Source organism: Myripristis murdjan, chromosome 3 (assembly GCF_902150065.1).
Source record: "Myripristis murdjan chromosome 3, fMyrMur1.1, whole genome shotgun sequence".
Classification (NCBI taxonomy): domain Eukaryota; kingdom Metazoa; phylum Chordata; class Actinopteri; order Holocentriformes; family Holocentridae; genus Myripristis; species Myripristis murdjan.
Genome location: NC_043982.1, coordinates 25,679,243 through 25,704,221, shown reverse-complemented (window position 1 = coordinate 25,704,221; position 24,979 = coordinate 25,679,243). Strand labels below are relative to the sequence as shown.

General features: G+C 42.1%; 1 protein-coding gene across 1 annotated transcript in view; it reads left to right on the top strand.

Moving 5' to 3' along the window:
- Window positions 1-1,996: 1,996 nt before the first annotated feature.
- Window positions 1,997-24,979, top strand: part of mdga1 (MAM domain containing glycosylphosphatidylinositol anchor 1) — a 237,420-nt gene continuing 214,437 nt past the window's right edge. Inside the window, 2 exon segments of the mRNA XM_030044457.1 lie at window positions 1,997-2,068; window positions 3,721-3,810. Of these exon segments, the coding sequence (XP_029900317.1) occupies window positions 3,744-3,810 (67 nt within the window). The 5' untranslated portion in view covers window positions 1,997-2,068; window positions 3,721-3,743.

Genomic DNA, 24,979 nt, shown 5'->3' with positions numbered 1-24,979 from the left:
TGAGCTGCAAAATACTCTGAGATTGGATAATTTCATCTTTCTCTTTGCCTTCAAGGACTTGATTACAGACAGTTCCAGGCACCCAGACAAATACTTCTTAGCAAAATGATCAACTGCTCTTTCCATGGAGACATGTTTTTCACTCATATTTTAACTGTAGCGCTGTTCTTGTTGTTGCTGTTGCATTACTGTCTTTATTGTGCTTTCTGTTGGCTTCTATACAATTCTACCCTCAACCATCTTGTCTTTTTGCAGTTATTATTAATAATCATTTTCATCATATTCTTCATATTCATTATATTCATCTTTTTTATTTTATTCTCCCTTTCCCCCAATTCCCTATCAAGAAGCATGCCTAATTAAATGAGGTGATACTACCACCACTATTGTTACTGAAACTACTACTACTACTAATATATATTTTTAAAAGAGAACATAAATTTGATTTGTATACAGTAGTATACAAATAGTGCACTTGAAAGAAAGATAACACAGGATAAGTGCTGGTAAAATGAACTGCTGGATTGTGTGAAAAAGGCAGTATAACTGAGCAAAGACATTCCTTGTCTTCAGGAGTAGTTGCACTCAGTGACAGATTGCTCATCTAACTTTGATACTTAGCAGAGCTGCCTCTCATTATGTGTTTCTATTTGATTGCCTCCCACTGGCTGCTGCAAAAGGGATAGCACTTTATGATAAACCAACATCTCTCACAGAGAGGGCAGATATAAGGGCCTTTCACACACGTGCGCACACACACACACACACACACACACACACACACACACACACACACACACACACACACACTGGTTTCTATAAAGGGGTAAAGTGAGGTACGATACTAAAACGCGCCCCCTTGTGGTCGCGTTGGCAAGTAAAAACCGGCGGGACTCTCCATTGGAAAGTGATGGAGAAGGGACTAAAGGAGCGTCTATGTTTGTGCGTGCGTGCGTGCGTGTGTGTGTGTCAGTCTATGTTCTTACATTCAAGCCATCGCATGCTCTCATAAATAATTGGTCCGACGGGAGGGCAGGATGGTGTGAACTTCTCACTTATAAGACTTGCAGAGCGCCTTAATTGGCACCGACGAGTGATGGCACCGCGGTCCCCGAATTCAACCAGAGACCATAAAACAGAAAAACACCAAAAACCAATGATCCCCTTCCTGTGGCGCGCCGCACTTTCGAGAGCGAGCCCAGGCGTGTTGCCCCGCCGAAACCTATTAAACAGCGGAGTGTGTGTGGGAGAGAGTAAGGGAAACACGGAGAGAGAGGGAGAGAGGTGGGGGGATGCTATTCTTTTGACAACCTGTTCAGGGAAGAGAGCTAGTGAGGTTCTGAGCGCATCTATGTATAAGCCTTCTCTCTCGCTCTCTCTCCCTCTCCCTCTCTCTCTCTCTCTCTCTCTCTCTCTCTCTCTCTTTTCACAGACTGGGGCGGTCGTTCTCAGTCTGCGCACATATTCCACTTGGCCAGCATCACTTGGAGTCCACAGACACAGCGCTGATTGAATGAGCAGAGGGGAGCTCATTTTCAGAGCGCAAGATTGTGTTTTAGGAGCTTCACTATACTGTCACCGGTCAAAGAGATAGAGCCGGTAAAGCCATTTCAACACCGCATGTAAGAGTTAATAACCCACAAAGGAGAGACTGGGTGTAGGATTTTTCCTCAACTACCATTGCTGCTCGTTTTCCAAAGGGAAAGTGCTTCTGTTTGATTTTCATCTGAGAGAAGCGGGACTTTGTGGATACGAGCAGCGGTGGGCGCCCCGAGAAGGAATCCACTGCGCGCCTCTCTGCGCGTAAAATAAAAGTTACAGCAGCCAGCAGAGATTTTTCTTTTAGACCTGTGGGAGCTCTGCAATCTCCCGATTTTCCTCCTCGGAGAATAAATATCTGAAACTGGACGCCCACTCGAGGAGGATATATAACTTTTGCTGCACATTGGTGGTGAGACGGAGGCTGGTCTGCGTCGCGGAGAGCGGAGGCATCCTCTTCTCTGAGCCGAGAGGCTCCGCGCGGCGCGGCGTAGGAGGCTCACCCAAAGGACGGCACCCTAGAGTAAAGGTACACATGCCTCCAAGAACAGGCTACCTGAATGTACGCAAAATTTGGATTACAGTACATTTATGAAACTTGACCAAAAAAGTTAATTTATTTGTATCTCACTCCATGTGTTTATGCGGTGTCCGTGTAAGAATCTAACATACTTTAAGTTGCCCAAATATTTAAAAATGTCGAAATATATAGGGGCCTTATACCATGCAATATTTCATTTTACTCTGCTGCTTTGTAGGCCTATACTATCAAAGTTGACCACCCTAAAAACTAACATTCAACAAGACTGCCCATCATGACACCCAAATTTGGGATCTATCATTTCAGTTTGAATCAGTGATGCTATTTTATGTCATATTTTATGATTATGTGCTGCTGAAGACCTCTGCAAACCTTTTTACCTCTGAAAAGCTCGCCAGCAAGCAACAGACTATATTTCAATACTGATGGGCAAAACTCGAGCAACACATCGTGGCAAGAAAACAGGCTATTAACTCGCGTGATAAAACTTATTTCGGTGTGCTGTCTAAAATGCGTCTTGACTAACCCACCGACGCATGACCCTGTTCATCTTGTTAAATATACAAAGGATACGATTTAATGAACTGGACTTTTGAGAAATGGTCATGTCAGGAGGTAAATGGTCAAGAGGTCGGTCAGCCCCTAAATGACTTGAGCCGCTTTTCAGGTTTCTGCTGCGCGGATGTGAATGACACTACTGGAGGCTATACTGAGCAGAGAAATAAACCGAGCCTCCAATCATTAGTTCATTTAAAAAGTGAAGTTATGGACACACACTCACACACACACAAAGAGGAAGAAAGAAAAAAAAAAAAAACGTAGTAGACATTAGCCTATTGTAAATTATGCACGAATAGTCTAGTACACAAATATTCCAGCAACATAAATGCATGTACGAATAATACAGTGACACCACAGGATATGGTCACCATTACTATGTAAGCCTGCTTGCTCAAAGTCTCTGAAAAATTATTATTATTATTATTATTATTATTATTATTGTTAGGTAGGCTAAATGAAGGGAGTTTCGGAGGAGGTGGTGTGTGTGTGTGTGTGTGTGTGTGTGTGTGTGTGTGTGTGCGCGTGCGTGCGTGCGTGCGTGCATGTGGGGGCTGGGGGGTCCGAGGTGCATGACCCCACTTGTAATTCTCGATTGGTAATCCGTGGTAGTCCTGTCATTACCTGTCCCTTTGCTTTGCGAGTGAGGAGACAACAAAATCACCTTAACAGCCGACAGTTATACACTGGAGCAATCCCGTCAATCTCCAATTCTGTAGCACGCACACACTCGGCTGCTGTAAGCTTTAATCCACGATCTGTGACAGAATTACCCCTTTCCTTTAACTTGAACGCAGGGACGCGGGTTATGCAGCGGAAGCGCAATTGCTTTGAAATATTATTTTCGTGGCTTATGGGGTCGAGGGACACGCAGCTGAACACGAAAAAAGCGATTGAAACACGCCCAAAGGCTTAGTGCCTGTTCTCCCCTTTTGATAACAATCACTCAGCTGTCACCTCTTGTTTGTCACATGAATCTGCACACACTGGTCCTCTCGGTCTTCATCTCTCTCTCTCTCTCTCTCTCTCTCTCTCTCTCTCTCTCTCTCTCTCTCTCTCTCTCTCTCTCTCTCTCTCATTAGGTTATGACGGAATCGAGTTGAACATGGAGCTTTTCTGGATTTTGTCACTTTCTGTAGTCCATCCATACGTCCAGGGTCAAGGAGTTTACGGTAAGAACTCATCTATAAAAATGAAGAAAATTATTCTTATTATTTTTCTTCTTCTTCTTCTTCTTCTTCTTCTTCTTCTTATTGTTGTTATTATTATTGTTATTATAGAGTGCTATCTTATTAGCGCAGGTTGACTGAGTTGTTTTGTTATTTTTCCAGCGCAGATTGTTAATTGGTTCATCAGTCATTAGCCTATGATAACCTTAATTAGCCTAAACGCCTCTCCATGCAACATTGTCTGCCTTTCAGTAAGCCAACACTAATAGGCGGCACTCTAATAACTGGCATTTAAATAGCAAGAACAGCTGCAGGGAGATCCGCTGCAAAAATTAACTTAGGGATCACAGGAATGGGTTTACCCGCCACATGTAGGCCTACAGTAGTGGAAATGTACACCCGCCTGAACTCAGTTTATCCACATTTTTAGGCTGGCAGAAACCTTTGCTGTGATAATTCAGACTATGCCTCAAACCAAGTTGCACCAAACTTATTTTATTTAGAAGATATGGTGTATGGGGAAAAAGTGCTTTTGGTTATATTGCGATGTTGCCTCATGATGATTACTCGCTAGAGACTGTTGTTTACCCACCTTTTATTTACCACTATTAGGTATATGCATCAATACACACACACACACACACACACACACACACACACACATACAAAACACCTCTCAAGAGGAAGGCAGGACTTGTAAACGCTCTCTAAAAAAGGGATTGCCTTTGTCAGTTTAAAATGGATAGTCCATGTGCTTTTGAGGATAAAGAGAGATTTGTCCCTTCTTAAGGCTGACTGACTGTACTACCGAGGCTCAGTTTCTTCAGCTACAGGCGCTTGGCCAGATATGCATCCTGTCGCTTCGGGCACGGCAAACAGACAAACTGATCTGTCAACTTTGATATTTTGATTCTGATGTCTGAAGACATGTGGCAGCCATTGAAAACAAGGTCTGTTTAGCCATAGCAGCGTAATGTGCTGTCATAAGCAATCCCTTAACCTGCCGTCACACATAGAGCCGCTGACGATCTGCCATTTGCTCAAGCATATGCAAGCACACTAGCCTTCATACTAATTAATCTGGCCTACACCAGTATGATACACCGCAATGGATGTACCGAATAGTCTTGACAAAACTTGTGTCTGTATTGTGTCTGTAGATTTAGGCTTTACAGAGTTTTCATAAACCCAGGACTTAAAGGCTTCTTTTTCAAAAACATATATATCCATCACTGTGCATTCAATAATTTCCCAGTTTGGGATCAATAAAGTAAATCTATCTATTCCCTGATATTCCCATCGTACAAAAATATACATTGGAATTCCTTAAGGTAATAAGGTTGCTCTGCAGTGCCAGTGACCATTTTGTAGAAAGGACTTCTCAAATCTAGTTCTGTTGTCCTGCTGGATCCTCACATATCCAGTTTGCCCTTTTTCATTTTTGTGCTTGTTTATTATTATTATTTTTTTCATAATGGTGTTATGAAACATTGCTCTGCAAACAAAGAATTCATAACCCTGTGGTCAAACCAACGCTCTAATGAAACATCAAAATGTCCAAAATGCGCGTGTGATGTTGGGATAATCAGCCAGTCATTCTGAGTTCTTTAAAACCAACTGGAGATACGGCACAGTGTTTTTTGCAGGCGTGATTGTCATAAAGTATTCAGGCATGTCTCACTGGCTGTGTTGTATCAACACAGGTGGTCCAAGAAGACAACTGCGCAATGCCAGCGGTGATGTATAACTTGGTTTTTGTTCGGTAGTCGGCAGTTTTGAGTTTGTTCAGTGAAAAGAACACATGTTGTGATTAATTTCAGAAGGTGGTTATTAATTTTGTTCAGTGTTGTGGATTCGTGGCCTTATGGGCAACGGGAGCCTCCTATCCTCAGGTGAGGGAGGCAAAGTCCGAAAGCTTTTTGTGAGCGGTATAAGCCAGCGTTCGCAAGCCGCAGACTCCCAGGTGGCTTGTGCCGTGTGGTGGCAGTGCTCATCTGTGCATACCTGCATAACACCTGTCTCATGGAGGTGAATCACTGTTGCTAAAAAGAGTCATTCAGGAAGAACAAATCGTTTGAGAATTTCACATCACTAAACAACAGGAGTGGGGAAAATTGGGAAAAGAGCCAACTAGTTTGGCACACTCGCTCGCTGTGTTTGCAGATATGCATAAAATGGTTTCTCTCACTTTGGAGTTGTTTAGCACTTGCTCTCAGAGACAGATGTGACTCACTGTCCGTCGGGAGCCGAATGGTGTAAGCGTGCCTGATTGATGTTAGTGCTTTGGACGGCTGTGATGTTCATTTAGCCTTCTCTCGGGTGTGCATGTGTGTTTGTGGACTTTTTTTTTCGTGAGCTCATGCCTCCACGTCTGTGTGCACATGTGTGTGAGTGAGGTCATGCGCAGAAATGTGTGTGTGGCTCTGTGCGAGCTTATGCCAGTATGTGTGTGTGTGCGTGTTTGTGTGTGGGATGTGTTTGTGTGGCATTGTCACACTTTGTTTCCTACTGCTACAGTTTGCTGGCTCAGCAGGGACTTGTGGATCACTCACTGTTTCTCTTGCAGCAGTGCTGTCTATTGATTGTACTTTTGAGTATTTTGATAGGCTGTCAAAAAGCTTGTTAACACCTGTCTGTCACATGGTGATTGGTCACAAGTGATGGATAAACAGGTACACTAAGAAGAGGCTATGCTGTATTTCAACGGAGAAAGCATACCTGTGCGCTGAATCTTTTTTTCTCCGTGAGCAGTGCAACTTTTTCAGATTGTGTTCAGGCCGTTGTACTTTACTAGACAGAGTGACATGAAAAGCAAGGACCCGACCTGAACCCATGACATTCCAGCCAAGCACAAAGTAGGTACAGTCTTCTGAAGAGGCCACAAGCTGCAGGCGGCCACCAAAGTGAACAAATTTGACCTGATATTCCTCTGATCTCTTTTCTCTCTCTTTTTTTTTTCTGTGTGGCAGCTGACGGTTACGCCTTCTCAAAGGGCTTGTATTTCCTCTCTGAGGCTCTGTCTTCATCACTGACTACTCTGGTTATGGTTTCATTTGGGATAAGCTTTTTATTTGCATCTTCATATACTGATCACAAATATCCCTACCGTACATGTCATTTTCAAGATCCGCATAATCTGGGTATAATCCTGGGCATTATATATGGCTTTAACATGTGCCAGCTCATCGCATCCTTGAGGATTTGCGGATGTTCGTAAAGTTTCAAGACAGTCTTCTGTGATTCTTCTTCTGAAGGCTACAACACGGTGCAACATCACAGTGGAAATGCAAACCTAGTTCACTGGCTGTTAAATCACACTTGGTGAAGCAAGGGAATTCACAGCGACACCAAATTATTGATTGCTTGGCAAACTCTCACAAACTGTTAGCAGCTAAATGGGGCCCAAATTGCATTAGCCTGGAACATGACGCTTGATTATGTTCCTGTTAAGGTGAAATTTACTAAATTAAAATAAGTGATTTTGCTTGACAGTGTTGTTAATGTTTGAGCAAACCACTTGCAGCAGCAGGAAAGAAAGGGGCTTGCCACTGGCCATGGAACAGAGCACCACCAGAGATGGAGCCACTCCAGTGCAGAAAGTAAACTTTAATATGCTTAAATCGCGCACAGATTTAACAACACTTTGAAGATGTTGCCCAAGGAAGAATGAAAGGCTTGAAATACATTGCTGCTTCTTTTTTTTTATTATTTATTTATTTATTTTTTTAAATTTGTGGTCTGCACGTACAGATGAATTCTGAGCTCAGGTTTGCATCACAGTGCTGTTTTAATTGCGCACAGCCAACATTTGAGCAGCATCTTAATGCAGACCTAAACTCTCTTTGCAGCACACTGGCTTGCCGTGCCACTTGGGTTGAAAGCCAGTGACCTAGAAAGAGATTGTTCCAGGTTTACTGCCCTGGCCACTGGCTCCCCTGCGATTTTAACTCTTCCTCTCCCCACATCAGCACTTTTTGTTTGTGTCTCTTTTATGTCTCTTGCTGCTGAGTTTATTTTGGATGCTGAATATTGCCCTTTTCTAATAAGCATCCATAATTTATTGGTGGCTCTGAGGCAATGGAGGAGGGGAGGGGAGAGGAGGATAGGAAGAGACTGAAGCGATAGCTAGGAATGATGATAATCTCTTACCTCCTGCAAACTGACACTCCTCTGTTACTCCTTTACTCCTTTGCTTTATTTTCATCGTTAGATTCGTCTCAGATGCTCACAGATACCCGGGCGCACATGCCCAAACGCACGCCTCCTTTTAACAGATTGCATTGCCTCTCCACAGGAATGTGTCAGCAATGTCAGCGATTCTTGACTGACCTTTTCCTCTGTATTAGCTTTTTATTAAAGTCCTTGGAAGTTAATTAGAAGTGTTTGAAATGTGTTTTTACAACATGGTAGGGTAAAAAAAAAAAAAGAGAAGAGGGAGTGTGTGAGGCAGAGGAGCAAAGATAGAGTGATTGAGAGATAGATGGATAGATAGAGACAGATGGAGAGAGAGTCAGCACTCTTTGTACCATGATGTACTGGGGCAACACTGCACCCTGGATGAGACCGTATTAATAAGGAACCTTAGAAAAGGCATTTGGGCTTCATGTCGGCCTCTCTAGATCTCCGTTGCACTCTCTTTTGAATGCTCACTGCTGAAAGGAAACAAATTATTTTACTATATGAACAGCACATAGCATTTCTGCATAGGTGCTGCGTGGCTTCTCAATTTAATGTCAAGTCTATGAGAGGTCCAGTGCTCTGATTTGTTGGCCATTGGTAGAGCTACGTATGGGAATTCATCAGTATAAAATGTGCTAGTTAAATCAGAGCCACAATAAATGACCACCGCTTTCACTTTCTATCTTTCTTTTTGACTCCTTGTCCTTCTCTCTCACCACACATCCTTCTCTCTCACCACACATCTGTGTCCGTCCGTCCGTCTCCCACCCTGCTCTCCTAAAAGTTTTAACACACTTGCTGTTTGAATTATTTCATCTTGCTCCCATTTCTCTCTGCTGCTCCCCGGCTCGAGAGAAGGCTTCTATTTACCAGCTGTGTGGCGGTGTAACCTGTGCTGCCTTACTATCATTGGGGTCATACCTCACATGCACACATATACACATACACACATGCGTGCACACACACACACCTGACCTCTTTGCGTCATGCTTGCTCAGCTTTTTCTTTCTTTGCCACTTTTTTGTCCTTCATTATGCCCTTGATTTTCTCCTCTCCTCTCCTTTCCTCGCCTCTCCTCTCCTCTTTTTCCCCTCTCTATGGCTGACTGGGTATTAAAGCCTTACAATGGTTCTATTAACCTCCAGGTCAGCAGCAGAGCCATAGGCCTGTGGCCAGTGTGATGTGTTGACCGTAGTTTACACTCGCCTTGCTACCTGGGGCTAAAGGATAACGGCGTTCAGACGGCTTTCTGGGAGGCCTGATTTATCACCCTGCCTCCCACCAGTTCCTTCGTCAGCCGGGGGTGGGCATAAGGCAGCAGGGTAGCGATGGGCAGTCTCACACTGGGGGCTCACAGAGGATAGTCACACATCTCCTCACTTGTTATATCTGCTTACACTGAGTTGTGGGCCATCTGCCCGCCTTTTACAGTTGTCTTTTCTGTTAATGTAGGCACGAGTGGGCAGCGAGAGTCTCCTCCCACAGCATTACGGCCATGATGCATAAGCTGGGTTTTTAAAAGACAGTTCATTTTCTTTCTTTACTGAGAGACACAAAGGGAAGCGGAAGTGAGCAAAGAGTTGAGGAAACAAAGGGTAGAAGGATCTGATGGAGTTTGACCGAGGGCGAACAGTGTAAATTGTATTAAAAGCATGTAGGGCACTGTCCATGGCAAAGTTTTTTTTCTACCCATTAAAATGATTTTATATCTTTATGCCTTGTTTTCTATGATCCTTGTTCTCATCGTCGACTATTGAAGTCACAATCATTTTGAGAACCACTTGCTGTCTTTATTTGATGTATTTGGGCTGTGGCATAGCACATAAAAAGGAGCGGCATCTTTTTACAAGTGTAAACCTGCAGGTTTTAAGTGTAACCATTGTGCCCTGAAGGAAGGAAACAACTCAGTGGGGGAATTGTGTGTACCAACTGGAACAACATATTTATGTTGTTACTGGTTGAAATCTTTGTTCATGCCTTCTGGTTGAGCATGACATCACTGAAGATACAGGTTTAGACATAATTGGATTTTGATATAAAAAGGGTAAGTAGGTAATTAGCCTGTCATGTAAAATGAGAAAGTTGAAAAAGTAATTTTTCATTTCATTGTCACTTTAAGCACTCTCTCTGCATGTCAGTTCAAAGCATCTTGGATTATCAGTTGTATGAAATTATAAAATAAACATTTGACAGACTGATTAGAATTGACTATGTACATTGTCTGAAAATGCCAGCTTTTCTTGGTTTGGCTGGAGCAAAGCAGAGAGAGAGAGAGTTAAACCAGGTGATGAAAAGGCATGCAGAGAGCCGCTGCAGGGGGCATGTGCTGTCTGTGCAATGTGCAGAGGAGTCAGCTGCTTTGTAGCACCGACGCAACTATTTTACTTCTTACTCACAGATCATCATGCAGCTCCCTCTCTATCCGTTCCTCACTGGTATGGCTACAAATCCACACACAAACCCACACAAGAGCACACGCAAATGTTGCACTCACACATATGCAAACGTGCATGTGTGTACATCGATCTGTTCTCTCGTACAATCTCTGTCTTCTCTTTTTGTGCAGGGATGTAAGTCACACACACACACACACACACATACACAGAAAAACACACAGACCCACACACATATCTCTCTAGATGAGAGTGGTCCGGCTTGTAACGGGACGACGTGGGTGCCCTGTGGGTAGGAAAAACTGTCAGAGAAACTTCACTTTTCTCCTCTGTACTCCTGTCACTCTGTCAGACGTTATCAAGAACCTCTTAGTGGCGAGGGTTTCAGGACTGGGTGTACTGTGTGTGTGTGTGTGTGTGTGAGTGTGTGTGTGTGTGAGTGTCTTCATGTGCTTATGGAATGCAGAAGAACTTGAGATTTTAATGCAAGAGATGGTAAAATGACAAATCTGCAGGTCTGTCAGCATGTTTTTTGTGTTTGTGTCCCTTTTTGCATGCATGATGCCTGATGTTGGTGCCTGAAAAGTACGGAGAAAATGTCTCTGGCCTGTGTGTGTGTGTGTGTGTGTGTATGTGTGTATGTGTGTGTGTGTGAGGGAGGGAACATTTGGCATCTGACTTATTCATGAAAATGACAGGACGGTGGTGAGCAGCGGTGAGAACATGGCTTACATCAGAGACCGTCTGCCCCCTCCCACACTTCTCTCACTCTGTCATTCTCTTTCTTTCCTCTTCACCTCCCTCTCTTTCCCTCCTTTCTTTTGTGTTCATTACTTACTTCTTGTGGCATTTGTTTTTTTTTACCAAGAGACATTAAGATACTGGCTGAAAGTTTACAATTTTTTTTTGATTATAGCTTTCACTTTCTCCCATTTTTCTCAGCATTTCCAAAGAAGTGGCGACTCTAAATAACAACTCCATATCAAGGACCACAGTGGAAACAAGTCCATGACTTCACTGTGTTATCCTTTACAAACAGGTAGACATGTAATCTTGCATGTATTGTCAAATGTGCTAAGCTAATAATAGGCACTTAATTTATGTGGTGAAGATTTCAAGAAGTTTCAAGAAGTTAATGGCAAGAATGATTTTCAGTTGTTTGCTCGCTGTAACATGTATATATTTAGAAATCTTTATGATGAAATGTTTTGACAGCTCAACAGTAATCGCTTGGTGCGGAGAGGCTGGTTTCTGAGTCTTAAGAAGATACATTTGCATCAAAACATTAATCCTCACATCCAATAAATGATAAAAACCATGTGTTCCCGCGTCCCTTTGGGCTTTTGGTGCAAGTCTCTTCAGGTGAATCTAAAATGTTTGCGCTACTTTTTGTTTCACGAGGCAAATGATGGCTTCAGAGAGGATGCACAGTCGTCAGTCAGAGAGGCGTTCACTGCGCTGGCCAGCAGAGAAAAATACAGAGGACAAGTGTTGATCTGTCACTGTAGCTTCATATGATACCTGCATGTGAGCACAAGACCTCATCTTACAGATACACTGTTGCTTAAAAAGCGGAAGACACAACAACAACAACAACAACAACAACAACAACAACAACAACTACAACAACCACAACTGCCATAGCCGGTCATGTCCAACTAAAGTTTTTGACAGCAGGAAGGGATCAACACTGGAAATCTATCTTCTGCTCCTACACATGTCTGGCCTCAATAATTCAGCGACGCGTGCTGCTCTCCCTTTCGTTCTCATTCACTCTCTCAAACTCTCTCTCCCTCTGTGCCACCCCCCCACCCCTCGCTCGCAGCTGTTTTAGTAAAATCTTCTTGTGTTTTAGTTGTTATAAATTTTTAGCTTGCTTACTGTCTCGTTTTCCTTTCTCTCCCATTCTCTTTCTTATGCATCTCGCCGGCTCACAGGAGATGGGAAGGGGTATAATCTGTCGGATACGTTGAAAAGCTCCCATGTTGTTAGTGCAGCAATTTACCTGCCACCACCTACATTTCCTGATCCCTCTCCTCCACCTCCTCTTCCTTCCTCCCTTTACCCATCTACTAACCCTTTACCTGTCAAGAAGGATGCTCCTGTCATCATCTTCTCCTCTCCTCCTCTCTCCGCTGCTGTCTGCTCCTCCTCTCCTTTCCAGCTATCCACATAGTTACCCTTTACATGTCAAATGAAATGTACCCATTCTATTCTTTACTTCTCTCTTTTTTCTATCACCTGTCTTACTCTTCTATCCAATTGTCTCCCTTCATCCGAGCGCTAACCCTCTCCCTTTCAACACACATCCCCTCTCTTGCCTGTTTATCTTTCCTCTTTCCCCCCTCATCGAGATGCCATCCCTCTTTTTCCTTATTCCCACCACCTCTCTTATTTCAAGTACTGTCATCCTCTTGCTATCATTCCCCATGTCAGCGTCAAGCGTCCACCCACCACTCCGCTTACTGCATATAGGACACCCCATACACTGTTACTGAGGGCTGACACTAAGGAGGAGACAGCAGAGTCTAGCAGCATCCATAAGAAATGATAGCAGAGGGAAAGATAGGGTCACATGAATGGGTTGCTGGGTAGTTGAAGGGGCAAACGGTGAAGGGAAAGGGGGGGGGGGATACAGGCTCTGCATGTACAAAGATCAAGTGAGTGTAAGACAAGCAGAGCAGGCAGAGAAAAAACAAACAAAAGATAGACGGGATAGAAAAGAGATGTTTTTTTCCGCCAGAGGACCATCAAGGCTACTGTTTATGTAAACTTCTGAAATGTCAAAGTATAAATGTGAATGAGATGTATCTTGATCAGCTTGATTGAAGCAAATAAACTTCCTGAGGGTTAAAAAAGACACAAACAGGAGTTGCTATTATTGTTTAAAAGAGGCAAACAAAGAAATACACTTGGAGCTAATGGCCATACAACCATAATGGACACCCGAGGGCAAGTGTGCATTATATATTTCACTCAAGGGTTATGCCATTGGGAGTTTGGATGCTTCTACATTCAGCGATGTCAGACTGTGGCAGCTGATCAGATGTTAGCATTGCCTACATGGGCTTGCCATTAGGCCTATATATGATGCAATGAAGCTTTGTTGCCACGACAAAAGATGCAGCAATGTATGCCATTCAACAACCACCACTGCCAATACAGGCTAATAAACTGAGTGAGTAAGAGAGAAAAAAAATGGACAATATACCTTTCATATCATTAGCATTTTACAAATAGGTAAAGTAGGGCTACTGCTTTGAAAATAATTAAAAAAAGGTCAGTATAGGTCAGTAAAGGTGTGTGTATATGTGTATATAAATATATGAGATTAGGTTTTCTGAATTGATAGATTTTTTTTGTTCCCAAACAAGTACCTGGAAACCTTGTGAGAGAAAGGGGGAGCAGAAAGAGAAAGACAAATAGCAAACGAGAAAGGCTTGTTAAGAAAACAAGGAGAGAGACAGTGAAAGTGACATTGAAAAGGGCAGGGGCAGATATAGAGAAGCTAAAAGAAGAAAAGATTCCCTGGAGGCAGGCAGCAAGATGGACACAGGGCTCAGAGACACAGAAGAAAGAGTGAAAGTGAGAATAAGGTTGCAATCATACCTACAGTTCATTTTCTTTGGTCCAAACCTCGGTTCAAAGGTTTGGTTTGTCTGTGAAGATTCTCAGTCATATAAGTCACCGTACATCAAGAAGTCGTCAAAGGCAACTGGACTTGTTTATCTCGAAGACTTTTCGACACTCGTCCAAGTTGCCTTTGATTTACTGCTTCTTCATGTTTGCGTTTTTGTGTGTGGTTTGCTAAAGCTGTTGCTGCTCAGTTACAAGCGCATCAGAATTTGTCTGTGCTGTCTGGTCTTCGTACCAGAACACATGAATTAACTGCAAAATAAAAGCATCATTACATCATTTTATCATTTTGTTTTGCGAGGCTTTCCAAGCATGAGTCACTACTGGCTATCAGATCTCAACAGCCTTCTCCTTACGCAGCATCCTTCATTGAAGCTGTCCTAAAGTGTCCTGCTGTGTGCCAAGTCATAGTGGAAGCGGCTCCCTTTGACTAAGACTGCCTTTCTCGGTGTATTAGGTTGCATTCACCCCCCCGGTCTTACATTATGCACCTTTAACCTTGTTTGTTCAGACAAAAAACAAACAAACAAACAAACAGGGGGAAAAAAAACCACAACGGTTCAAATATACATGAAGAGCAGTCGTATTGCAACACGTTTCAAATAAACACTCTTCTCCAGTGAAGCAATTTTTGCACTTTATGGTGGCTTCCCTAACTATCACTTTTATATCTCAGTCCAAACCGTAGCACAATTTACTTTGGAGAGGACCGACACCCACATTTTCAAACGTCTGAGTTTGAATGACATTGTTCTCACTGGCCAAAACGAACCGAACTACAGGAGTAAATTCTCCGGAGTTTGACTGAATTGCTCTAACAATGGTTGGTGTGAATGCAATCTGAGAAGGGCAGGCAGTGGTGATGTGCGGGTCAAACCAACATCCACAATTACTGCGGATTTATCTGTAGTTCGGGCAGACTCAGATGGAGGCAAGTGAGTATTATTGGGCCGGGCGGTGTGGGTCAGCACTCAGCATAGTGATAGATCAAATTCCAGAGACACCAACTAATTGGGCCTACCGGAACCTTCTGGGTCTGGGTCGGGTCAGGTCATATTTTTATCATTTTGTAACAGGAAAGGTGAGATTTGGGCTGATTGATTAAAAAAAAAAAATGAACTTGCTTTTTGGTACAAGCACCAAAATATTGAATTTTTAAACCTGTTGCAAACTCTAAAATACACAAGCAATCAATTTATGTTTCTGCAGGCACCTTCCTGTCCTGTATCCATTTTCTATTTGTGTCTACATGCGTCTGAGAAACAGAGAAACCAAACAACAAACATCTCCCTGATTTTTTTTCCCTCTCAGGTTGTGGGTACATAGTAAGAGGTTTGAAACAGTATGAAAAAGGGTTGGGTTGTTTTCAGTAACTGATGGTGGTGATATTGGATTGGTGGGCTAACAAATGCATTTTCCCCTTCGATAGTTCATGCTGCAGCTCCACATCCGAGATACCAAGTTACAACTATATTCTTTCTATATACCTTGTTAAAGCAAGTACTCTACAACAACACTGTAGATAAGTACCAGTTTCCAAAAAGCTCTCTGTATCTGTTTCTCTTGTCTCACACACTCATATGCATGCATGGATGCATACGCACACACACACACACACACACACCATCTTTCTCTGTACACATACCATTTTTTAACAAAAACAAAATATGCAAGAATGATGGACTGATAGTCTACAATGTCAGAACAGGGTCGCAGCATCGCAATCGAGATACCAAATTACAGCAAGGACACTATACACCTTGTTAAAGCCAGTGCTTTACAACAACACTATAGAGAAGCACCCACAAGAACGGCCCAATGCCAAAAAGCTTTCTCTGCATCTGTCTTTCTTACACCTACGCCATTTGACATTAGCACACATGCCATTTTTCTTTCTTTTTTTCTTTTTTTTTTTTACAGAAACAAAATATGTAAGAATAATAGACTACAGCGTCAGAAAAGGGTCCACCCACTCCTGGAGAGGAGAGGAGAGGGTCCAGTTTGGGATGCGCTACAAGCTGTAACAACTGCAAATTAATACTGCAACTGTTTTTATCACAACTGTGTTGCAACACATCGCATCAAACATCATGTCACAAATAAAACAATCTGGTCACCACAGCCACCAGAGTCATTACAGGAAAGAGACGGGAAAGCTAAAGGAAACGTGTGTGATAGTCTTTTAAGGTCAATAGGCCTGTGCATATCTTATTTGAAGAGAAGCTCACATCGACGACCCCTCTGGGACGCAAACAGGTTAATAATCACAGACCCCTGCAGAGCTAGCTCATGTGACCCGCAAAATTTAATACTGTCCACGATCCGTGACAGTGAATGCCTGTTTTCTTTACCAGCTCGTTGCGTCTCTCTGTTTAGGTGGTTGCTGTCATCACGTTCATCACGACAGGCGATGTTGACCTTACCCAACACTGATAGCTTTACACTATTTCCAATGGGACTTGTGCTGCATTAATATTTACTAATTTGGTCGGATAAATGTTTCAAATCCACAATACCGTGTTGGGTGCAAGCTGTGTCTTCTCCAAAAAGCAAACATGGGAAACCAAAAAGTGACATCTTAGCCAGTCCTTTTGTTGAAACCAAGTGACACAAAACTTTTGATTTTTTCATTTGTCCTTTTGGGTTATTTGAACATCGTTTGGATGATGTGCCCCCAGTTGCTTGATTTACAATTTGTCCTTGAAGAAAATGGGTGATTAAGTAAGATTAAGTTAATTAATAATCCACCTTGTGCATGCTAACATCCACCATTATCACACTCACACCTGCCTTCAGACTTTCACTTTGCTGTTCACGTCCACTTCCCCACTCACTTTATGTACAGTTACTCCGTAAGTTTGTTGTCCTTGGTCAAAAGTTAGTGGCCTGCGGGCTGAATAAATTTATCTCAAATGATCAGCAAATCAACGCCACCTGTCACTCGCCTAACACCAAAAATGACTGGAGGCCAATGCTACTGTGTTTGGGCTGTAAAAAATAATCCCGTTTAGATACATCTTGTATTTTCTTTGAAGCTAATTGGTGCTGTTGCTGCACTAGGCTCAACCAAAATTTAAAACAATCAGTTGTAAAATTTTTTAATGGCGATTTTCTCATTTTTATTGTAAGATGGGGAGGGCTTAGTCCTGATTGCCCATTTATACTAGCCGTCTCTGGTTGTTTGGATAGGGTCTCCTGGCAGGGTGAGTGGCCAGTGGGCGGGGCGCATGAGGGTGGGAGGGTCATTTTGCTGCAGGTTAGGTTGGACTTGGGCTGCTTCATGAAAAAAAAAAAAATGTGACAAGATAAACCCTCTGGAAGGGTCCAACTGATAGAATAGGAGAGTGTGAGTTCTGCAATTTGGTATAAATGTATATTTATTGTAATTTAGTTTCATTTGTTTATTTGGATTACATTAACAATGGATAGAGCTTCTGAAATAGTGTGTTTTAGTTTATATTACATATATACAGTATATTGTCTATGGAGACTGAGCTGTGTGTTAATATTGTTGGAAACACCTGTGAATGATAGCATCCAAGTAGAGTACTGGTGACAGTATAAAAGGCGCCATTATCCATCTGTGTGTTGTTGGTCAGATCTCACTCGCTGCTAATAGTCTGATTATTTGTGGTTATGTTGAATAAACACCCTGTGGTTAGGTACAGCTTACCATCATCTCTGCATTTTTCTGCTGCATTATCCAGCCACTAAATAGCATCCTAACACAGAGTGAACAATAATTGGCAAATGAATTAATCACGGCATGCTGCAGTGACTGCACATTAATGGCAATAGGTTGACACACATTTGCTGCAATGGGCAACATATGCTGCTATAGTGAGATGGGAAATAAATCAAAATGGAAAATAACTCCTACTTCCCTGTTGATCATTAAATGCAGTGTGCCGTTAGAGCCTTCCTCTGTGTCCAGCCTGCTGTCTGTTCTGGTGCGGCGCCTCCTCTCTCCTCATCAGCCCAGCAGTCCGTCTGTCCCGGGCTCTGCTCCGCTAGGTCACCCTCTCCTTTTCTCCCCCTCTCTCTCTGTCAACACACACCAGCACTTTTAATCTCTCCCAACTGTCGGTTCAGGCCGAGTTCGGGCTTCAGCTCACTCTGGTTGGGTTCGGTTTGAGATTCTGTTGACTTGGGTTCGACTGGGTTTGGGTTTTCACTCGCTTGAGTCAGGGATGGGTTGGGCTTGAATGTTAAGACCCGCTGAGAACTGTAGTTTGTATGCCTTATGCATAGGGAATTCTCAATATCTCTCTGTTGTGTTGTCTCTTAGGCTAGCATTTCTCTCTTTCATTATGTCTCGGTGTTTCTCACCTTTTAGGACACACACAGGAGACTAGAGGCGCGGGTGACAGCAGGGCAGCACAGATGAGACCAGCTGTCCTCCAAAAACCGCCACCCTCTCTATTTTGTTCGTATCACCATCACTCAGAACAGGCTTTCCACTCTGCTGTTTTTTTCCCTTTTACTTTCATTCTGTCTTTCTTTTCAAAGTCTCCATCTATTTCAACTTCATTCTTCATTCTTCCCTTTTTTAATCTTTCTCCCTCGCCCTCTCTTTTTTTTCGCCTGCAGCACCCTGCAATGCAAACACAACCTGTTCTGAGGGGAAGTGAATTATTGAAGCCACTGCTGCCATTCCCTCGGTGTAGAAGTGGGCCGCAGAGGGAGGAAGGAGAGAATGGAGGGAGGAGTGCAGGCGGATGAAAGAGATGGAAGGGATAGATTTGTCAGTAGGGTGCACAAAGGCATGAGGGCTTGGAGGGTGCAAAGAATGAGACAATATTTTATTTTGTTTACATCCTCTCTATGTGGAAATATGTTTACAATGGGACAGAGTGGTGATGTGCTTGACAAACCAAAACCCACTGGTGGCAAGTTTTGGGAGATTTTTAACATTTTTTTTCTTTATTTTGGTGTCCTTAAGCTCGAATGTATCTACAGCTTGGGTAAAAACACAAAATCCTCCAAATTCTCCCCAAGACAATTTAAAAAGGTCACCTTTTCAAGGAATCACTATTAATAAATTGTTGTCATGTGGTGATAAGTAATGAATAATGAATAATAATGATGTCTGTACCCCTCTGTGCATCCATCGCACTCGGTTAATGTCACTGCCTCCATCTGTAGTCATTTGGCAGCTGCCTTTTTGCATCCATCATAGTAAGCATTCATTTTAAAGGGGCACGCCACTTAAACAAGCAATTCATGGGTCTTTGGCGCTACTTATAGTGAAGGACAGTGCAGTCAATATTTGTGAACGTGGACTTTATCAATTCTCTCCTAAAAGAAGGTTGGGTGGTTGTTCAACTTGAGGCATGCAAAATAGTGAGGATGAAAGCGACCTATCAGAACACTGACGCTGTTTGTTTGTTTTTGTTTTTTTCACTCTGCATCAAAGCCCAGCATTTCTTTATCTGGCAGTCCCTCTATCGTGGCCACTCGCCTAGATCTGAATGAGAGAGGCCAGTGGTTGTTTCTTGTCTGGCTCACTGAGACCTGCATGGATAGTTTACAACAACAAGGCCTCTCGGGCTGAGTGAGATTAGGGATAAAGAGTTTGTTTTCTATTCTATTCTATTCTATTCTATTCTATTCTATTCTATTCTATTCCGAGTTCCCTCAGAAGTGCAGCTTGTGGTATTTATTATTAACAGTCTCCTCGGGTACAAACATGAAGTTGTCATTCATATTCAACAGAGAGCCACCCTCCCTCTCTCCACGACAAAGCATGTAATATATAAAGGGTTTATGTAAACATAGCCCAGACAGAGCCTGCTGCAGCGTACTGTCAAAACAGCATTGTACCATAGGAGAGTCTTGTATTATTTGAATATTTAATGATGCATTCATGGGTGTGCGTGTGTGACTCATAGATGCTTGATTTTTTTTGGCAGATACACACTCTTCCTGATAACGACTGGAAACATTAAGACAGTATTGTGCCATGTAAGGCTGCTGTGTGATAGTTTACTGTGCTACTTTTTCTGGGCTGTAAAAAAAAAATAAAAAATAAAAAAGCTTCTACCCTATAGCTGGAGACACTTCCCAACTTTTACAAACACTCAGGCTCAGCTGGCTGCCCAAAGGATGGGTGCATAGAACAAAATATGGTAGAGGAACAATTGCAACACCAAAAAACCCCAGTATGAAATCAAATTTGCCTTCGATAGAGCAAGGCCAAAAAAACAACAGCAAACTTTTGTATAGGTGTTTAAATATGTTGGCACCTGAGTCATGAAAACTGACAGGAGGTTTTGTGCTGCACAGGAAAGTACAATTTGTGGCATCTATGTTATTTAGACTAATAATGCTATTTGGGAAACCAGTCCATCAGTCAGAACCAGGTCATGGGAAACTATGCAGGGCTGAGACAACAAAGCCACCATTTCATAATGTGTTTCTGTTGTATACAGACTTTACAGGGCTAAAGCTATATTTGGATGCTGTTAACGTTATGAGCCGTTTGTGTGTTACTGTCACTGTGGCTCTAGCCAGGCCACACTGATTCTCATAAAATGTCCTAAAATGAGCATGAAGTCTAAAGTGCTGATTTCATCGTGAACATGAGTTATGTGAATATTACACTCCTCTCTGTCATGAGCTACACTGTGTAACAGTATCAAATTGGATTATGTGGCAATAATATGAATTGTAGGCCCAAATGTCATTTGTTTATCACATGAAATATCGAACCTGTTCTCATTCCCAGGGCGTCAAATACCACAGTTTGGTCACGCCCTTCAGTGTCTGATACCGACAGCAAAAGGCACCCTTTGGCAGCAGTGTGAGACGTGGGGAATGAGCGAAAAAGTGTGCAAAGGGAGGTGGTTGGCTTGTAAGACACAGGCCCCTCAAACACGAGACACAAGTTTGATTCACTGAGACTGTGTCCAGTTTCCATTTTGGTGCGTAAACCTAACCTTTCCCTACATGTAACCAAGTGGTTTTGTTGCCTAAACCTAACCACGTGACACAGACACATGATAAAAGTGACAAAGCCACCAAAGGATGCCTTCAGCGGCGGTATTTGACAACCTGGGAATGAGAATGTGGTGAAATGCCAGTTAATGGTTAAGTTTAGGCAAGCAAATCAACTTTGCTTAAGGTTAAGAATAAGGTTAGGTGAATAACCCCTCAGCCTTAACCAACACAGTTTTTGACAACTAAAATAATAATAATAATAAAAAAAAAATAGTAAGAGGTAAGGGTAAGGTTTGGGCATTGGAAGAATAATTAAAACTTTCACTAATAGAAAATGTGTCCTTACTGTGAACTGTATTATTTCAGTGTCAAGTTACCGCCTGTTTCTAGTCATATTTTCTCCATGTTATTTTCATGTGGTGGAGAAATGCATCCCTCCCACTTTCTCTGCACAAAGCATGCATTTATATTTTAAGACAGCGGGCTCATTTCCACACTCATACTTGATTTTGGCATAATTTCATGTTGTTTGTTATGAGTTACTTAACACAATGTTTAGCCCATCAGCTATCATAACTCAGCTCATAATGATCTGGGAACTTATTTATTAAAACTGCAGAACGGAAGAACGTGGTGGTTGAATTGGGGCTATGCAAATCTGTCAGTCTCATGTAAAATATTTCATAACTTTGGAAACGAGACAATATATGGAAAATACATTTTTCTTTCTCCACAATTCCTGAAATTTAAAAGGGCAGCTGCTACGGGGCTTGAAACTTGAAGATTTCTTGCATTACAGGGTTTTTACCTTCACACAGCTAAAATCTCCAAGGTTTTCCTTCAGATGAGATGTTACTGTGTCAGATGTGTCTGCAACAGGTTCTGTTCTGCTTGTCTGGTGTTTCTCTGCCTCACAATCAGGCTTTTTATTTCTTTATTTTTTTCACATCCTCTATAGTTATTATGATGTAAAGTTACATCACTTACAGTCATCATTTTTTTTTTGTAACCAAGACTGTGGAAGGTAAAACTTGTCCCTGTCAAATTTCCTCTAAAGCTCGTTCCAAAGCCCACTACACCACTAGAGTAAAACAAAATATGACCATATTAAATTGGAGGGATTATATGCAATTTATAACTATATACAATTTGATTGTTTAGTTTTTTAATCTGTGTTTAGTTAGAGGTTAGGTAAACCAGTCACATATTTGTATTGTTTGTGGTTTGGGTAGTATTACAAAGAAAGCCAGACTGGGAATACCTAACCCTTAAAATGAATTAATTACAGGCATGATTGTTATAATTATGTCATCCAGTGGGACTGCATGCACTTTCATTTTACCTCAAAATGCCCATTTCTGTAATTGCTTTTGTCAGTTTGGCAATTAAGCCTTGGAATCCATGCCCAAGAAAATATGTTTTTTTTATTGGGGCCAAATTGAATTGAGAGTTGTTGATCCAATATAAGTATGCTTTGCCATGCTCTCCGCTCTCTGCCAAAGTGTTGATGGATGTATTTTGGCTGCCTTTTAGCGTAGATACTATCTCTGGCTATCTGTAAGTATCCCGAGCTTAACGTTTAGCCCCTTAGTCTTTGGTTGTACTGTACATTGTCCTTGAGTTTGACAGGTGCTTTTTAAATGGAACCTTTTATAATATCTAATAAAGATTAGAGAAACATTTTAGAGGTTAACAGGGATGGATATGTATACTGAATGAATCCACCTGTTTCAAACCATGATTAGACTTCTGAAGAGGACATGTTGAACAAGACCATTTCAAAGCATCCACCTTGATGAAGGGTCCTTGAGGAAGACATCTGATGCCTACCAGGTGTGCAGCTCTTTAGCTGGCCATGACCTCTGACCTCAAGCAACAAGAGAATCTGCAGTGTAATGCAGTTATCATATAATGCAGTTACAATATAACTAATGAGTCTTTTTTGTCTTTTCAGTCAGTATTTTTTGAAATAATGTGACCTTTCTCCCTCTAACTCCCTCTCTATTGCTGTCTCCCTCTGCGATCATGTCTGTGTGTGATCTAAATTCAGTTGAGAAAAATAGAAAAAAAGAGTCTTTTGTTGTGTTTACATGCATGCATGTTTATTTTATGTTTCCTTTATTATGCATCTCTCTCTCTTTCTCTCTGTCCCTCTCACATTGCATCTTTCCTCCTGTTTTTCTCCTTGCTTCTTCCCCTCCCTGTTTCTGACTCTCATCCCCGCCTATTAGCTATAATCAGTGTGCAGATGCTTCCCCCTGCAGTCATTAGTCAATACCCAATCTTGTATTGATGAACTATTGTTGGTCTACGTGCCTTGCCGAATTAGTCAAGATTAAATCTAGCTTGTTCCCCACAGAGCTTTGTGTGTGTGTTTCTGTGTGTGTATGTGAAAGTGTTCTGTGCATGCACACACACACACACACATTCAGTTGCAAGAACATGCACGTACAAAGGCACACAGGCAGTCTTTGTCTTTCTCACTCTCTCTCTTTGTTTTTCTCTCAGCTTGTTGAACCATTCTGTGACTCCTCAAGTGTCTCTACAGCTGCTGTGATCAGTGCAATATTTTCTGCAATCCTGTTAGTAACTGCTAACTGAGGTCATGTTGAGGAGGCTCCGAAGCAGCTCCACAGCCCGGGCAACTTGTGCGGTAACACGGTTAAAAAACACACTCTTACTCTTATACACCTTTTTAAAATCACACTTGGGACTTCAACTGCAGAAAGTGAGGCCTCCCACATATTTTAAAAGGGAAAATAGGTGGGAGAGTTATGGTGAATTAATTGGATGCAGGGGCCACACATAGTTTAGAACAGATTTGTGTATAAGTGAAAAAAGCTGGGAAACAAACAAACAAACAAACAAACAAAATCAACATGCAGGCGAATTTTCTAGCATTTCAGTAATTGCACTGTGCTTGACTATTTGCACTATAATGAAATAATGTTCATCCAGATGTTTGTGAAAAGAGATGCTCAAGTTCTGTCTCCTGGAAGAGCTCAGGGTTATAGAGCAGAAGGTTTAAGGCAGAAGGTTGCCTGTTCAAATCCTGGACAGGCTGAAAAAATTCATATGATGTGAGAAATGCACTTTCCTTTCTCAACAGCTATCATATAATAGCCTGTTTTTCCACATTTGTGCCTATAGTCTTGGTTGCCGCTCTTCTCACATTATTAGTGATGGTGTCTGTACACAGGGAGCATACTTGGGAGATATTAGGCCTTGTTTATCCTTCCTTCAGAAAAAGCAATTTGCTGACATTCTTTTGGAGTCTGTCGACCTATACTAGCCAATCAGTTTTTGTTATCACATCATCCAAAGGACAACATGTGGTCTCCTCTGTTTTGTGCCTGAGCAACATTATTGCTGCTTTTTTACCTCTTTGTCTGAGTAAATTGTGCAGATAAAAGTTGTTTTTGCTGATAAAAGATCAGTATCCTGCCAGATGGGAAGAAGTTGAACGTGTCTTGAGGGGTTGTTCTGGTCTTTTATATTGCGTTCTATTGAGGGCAGACGTTTGTGACCGCATTGGCTGTTAGTGACTTGTGACAGCACTGATTTTGATGTCTGTGAGGACCAATAATGTTATTTCTGGAGTATGTGTTGTTGAAGAGTTTGGTCCTGGTGGAGAAAGTCTCTTTCCTGGTGATGATGTGAAGATATGAATAATCACACAAATGCAGGTGCAAAACAGATTAAGGTTTTCAGACAGGCCTGTCCTAAGGTTGTTGTTTTCTAACCAAAAAACTGTCTGTTGCTATTTCTACAGTTGAACCGATAGCACCAGTGTCCTGCATCCCTGATTTGTTTAAGATGCAGATATGTGAGATAGCTGCTCGTAATCCATGACACAGTCAGTGTCTTTCAGAATATTTAAAGTATGTGACGACAGAGGAGTGGCTGGGACGCTCATGGGCCTATGAAGTGAAAATTTGGGGTATTTTTTTTTCCAATGTATTTTTGCAACTGCAGTAGTTAATTTGTGGCAAAATATTTGCCCCTTATTTTTCTGCATTTTGTTT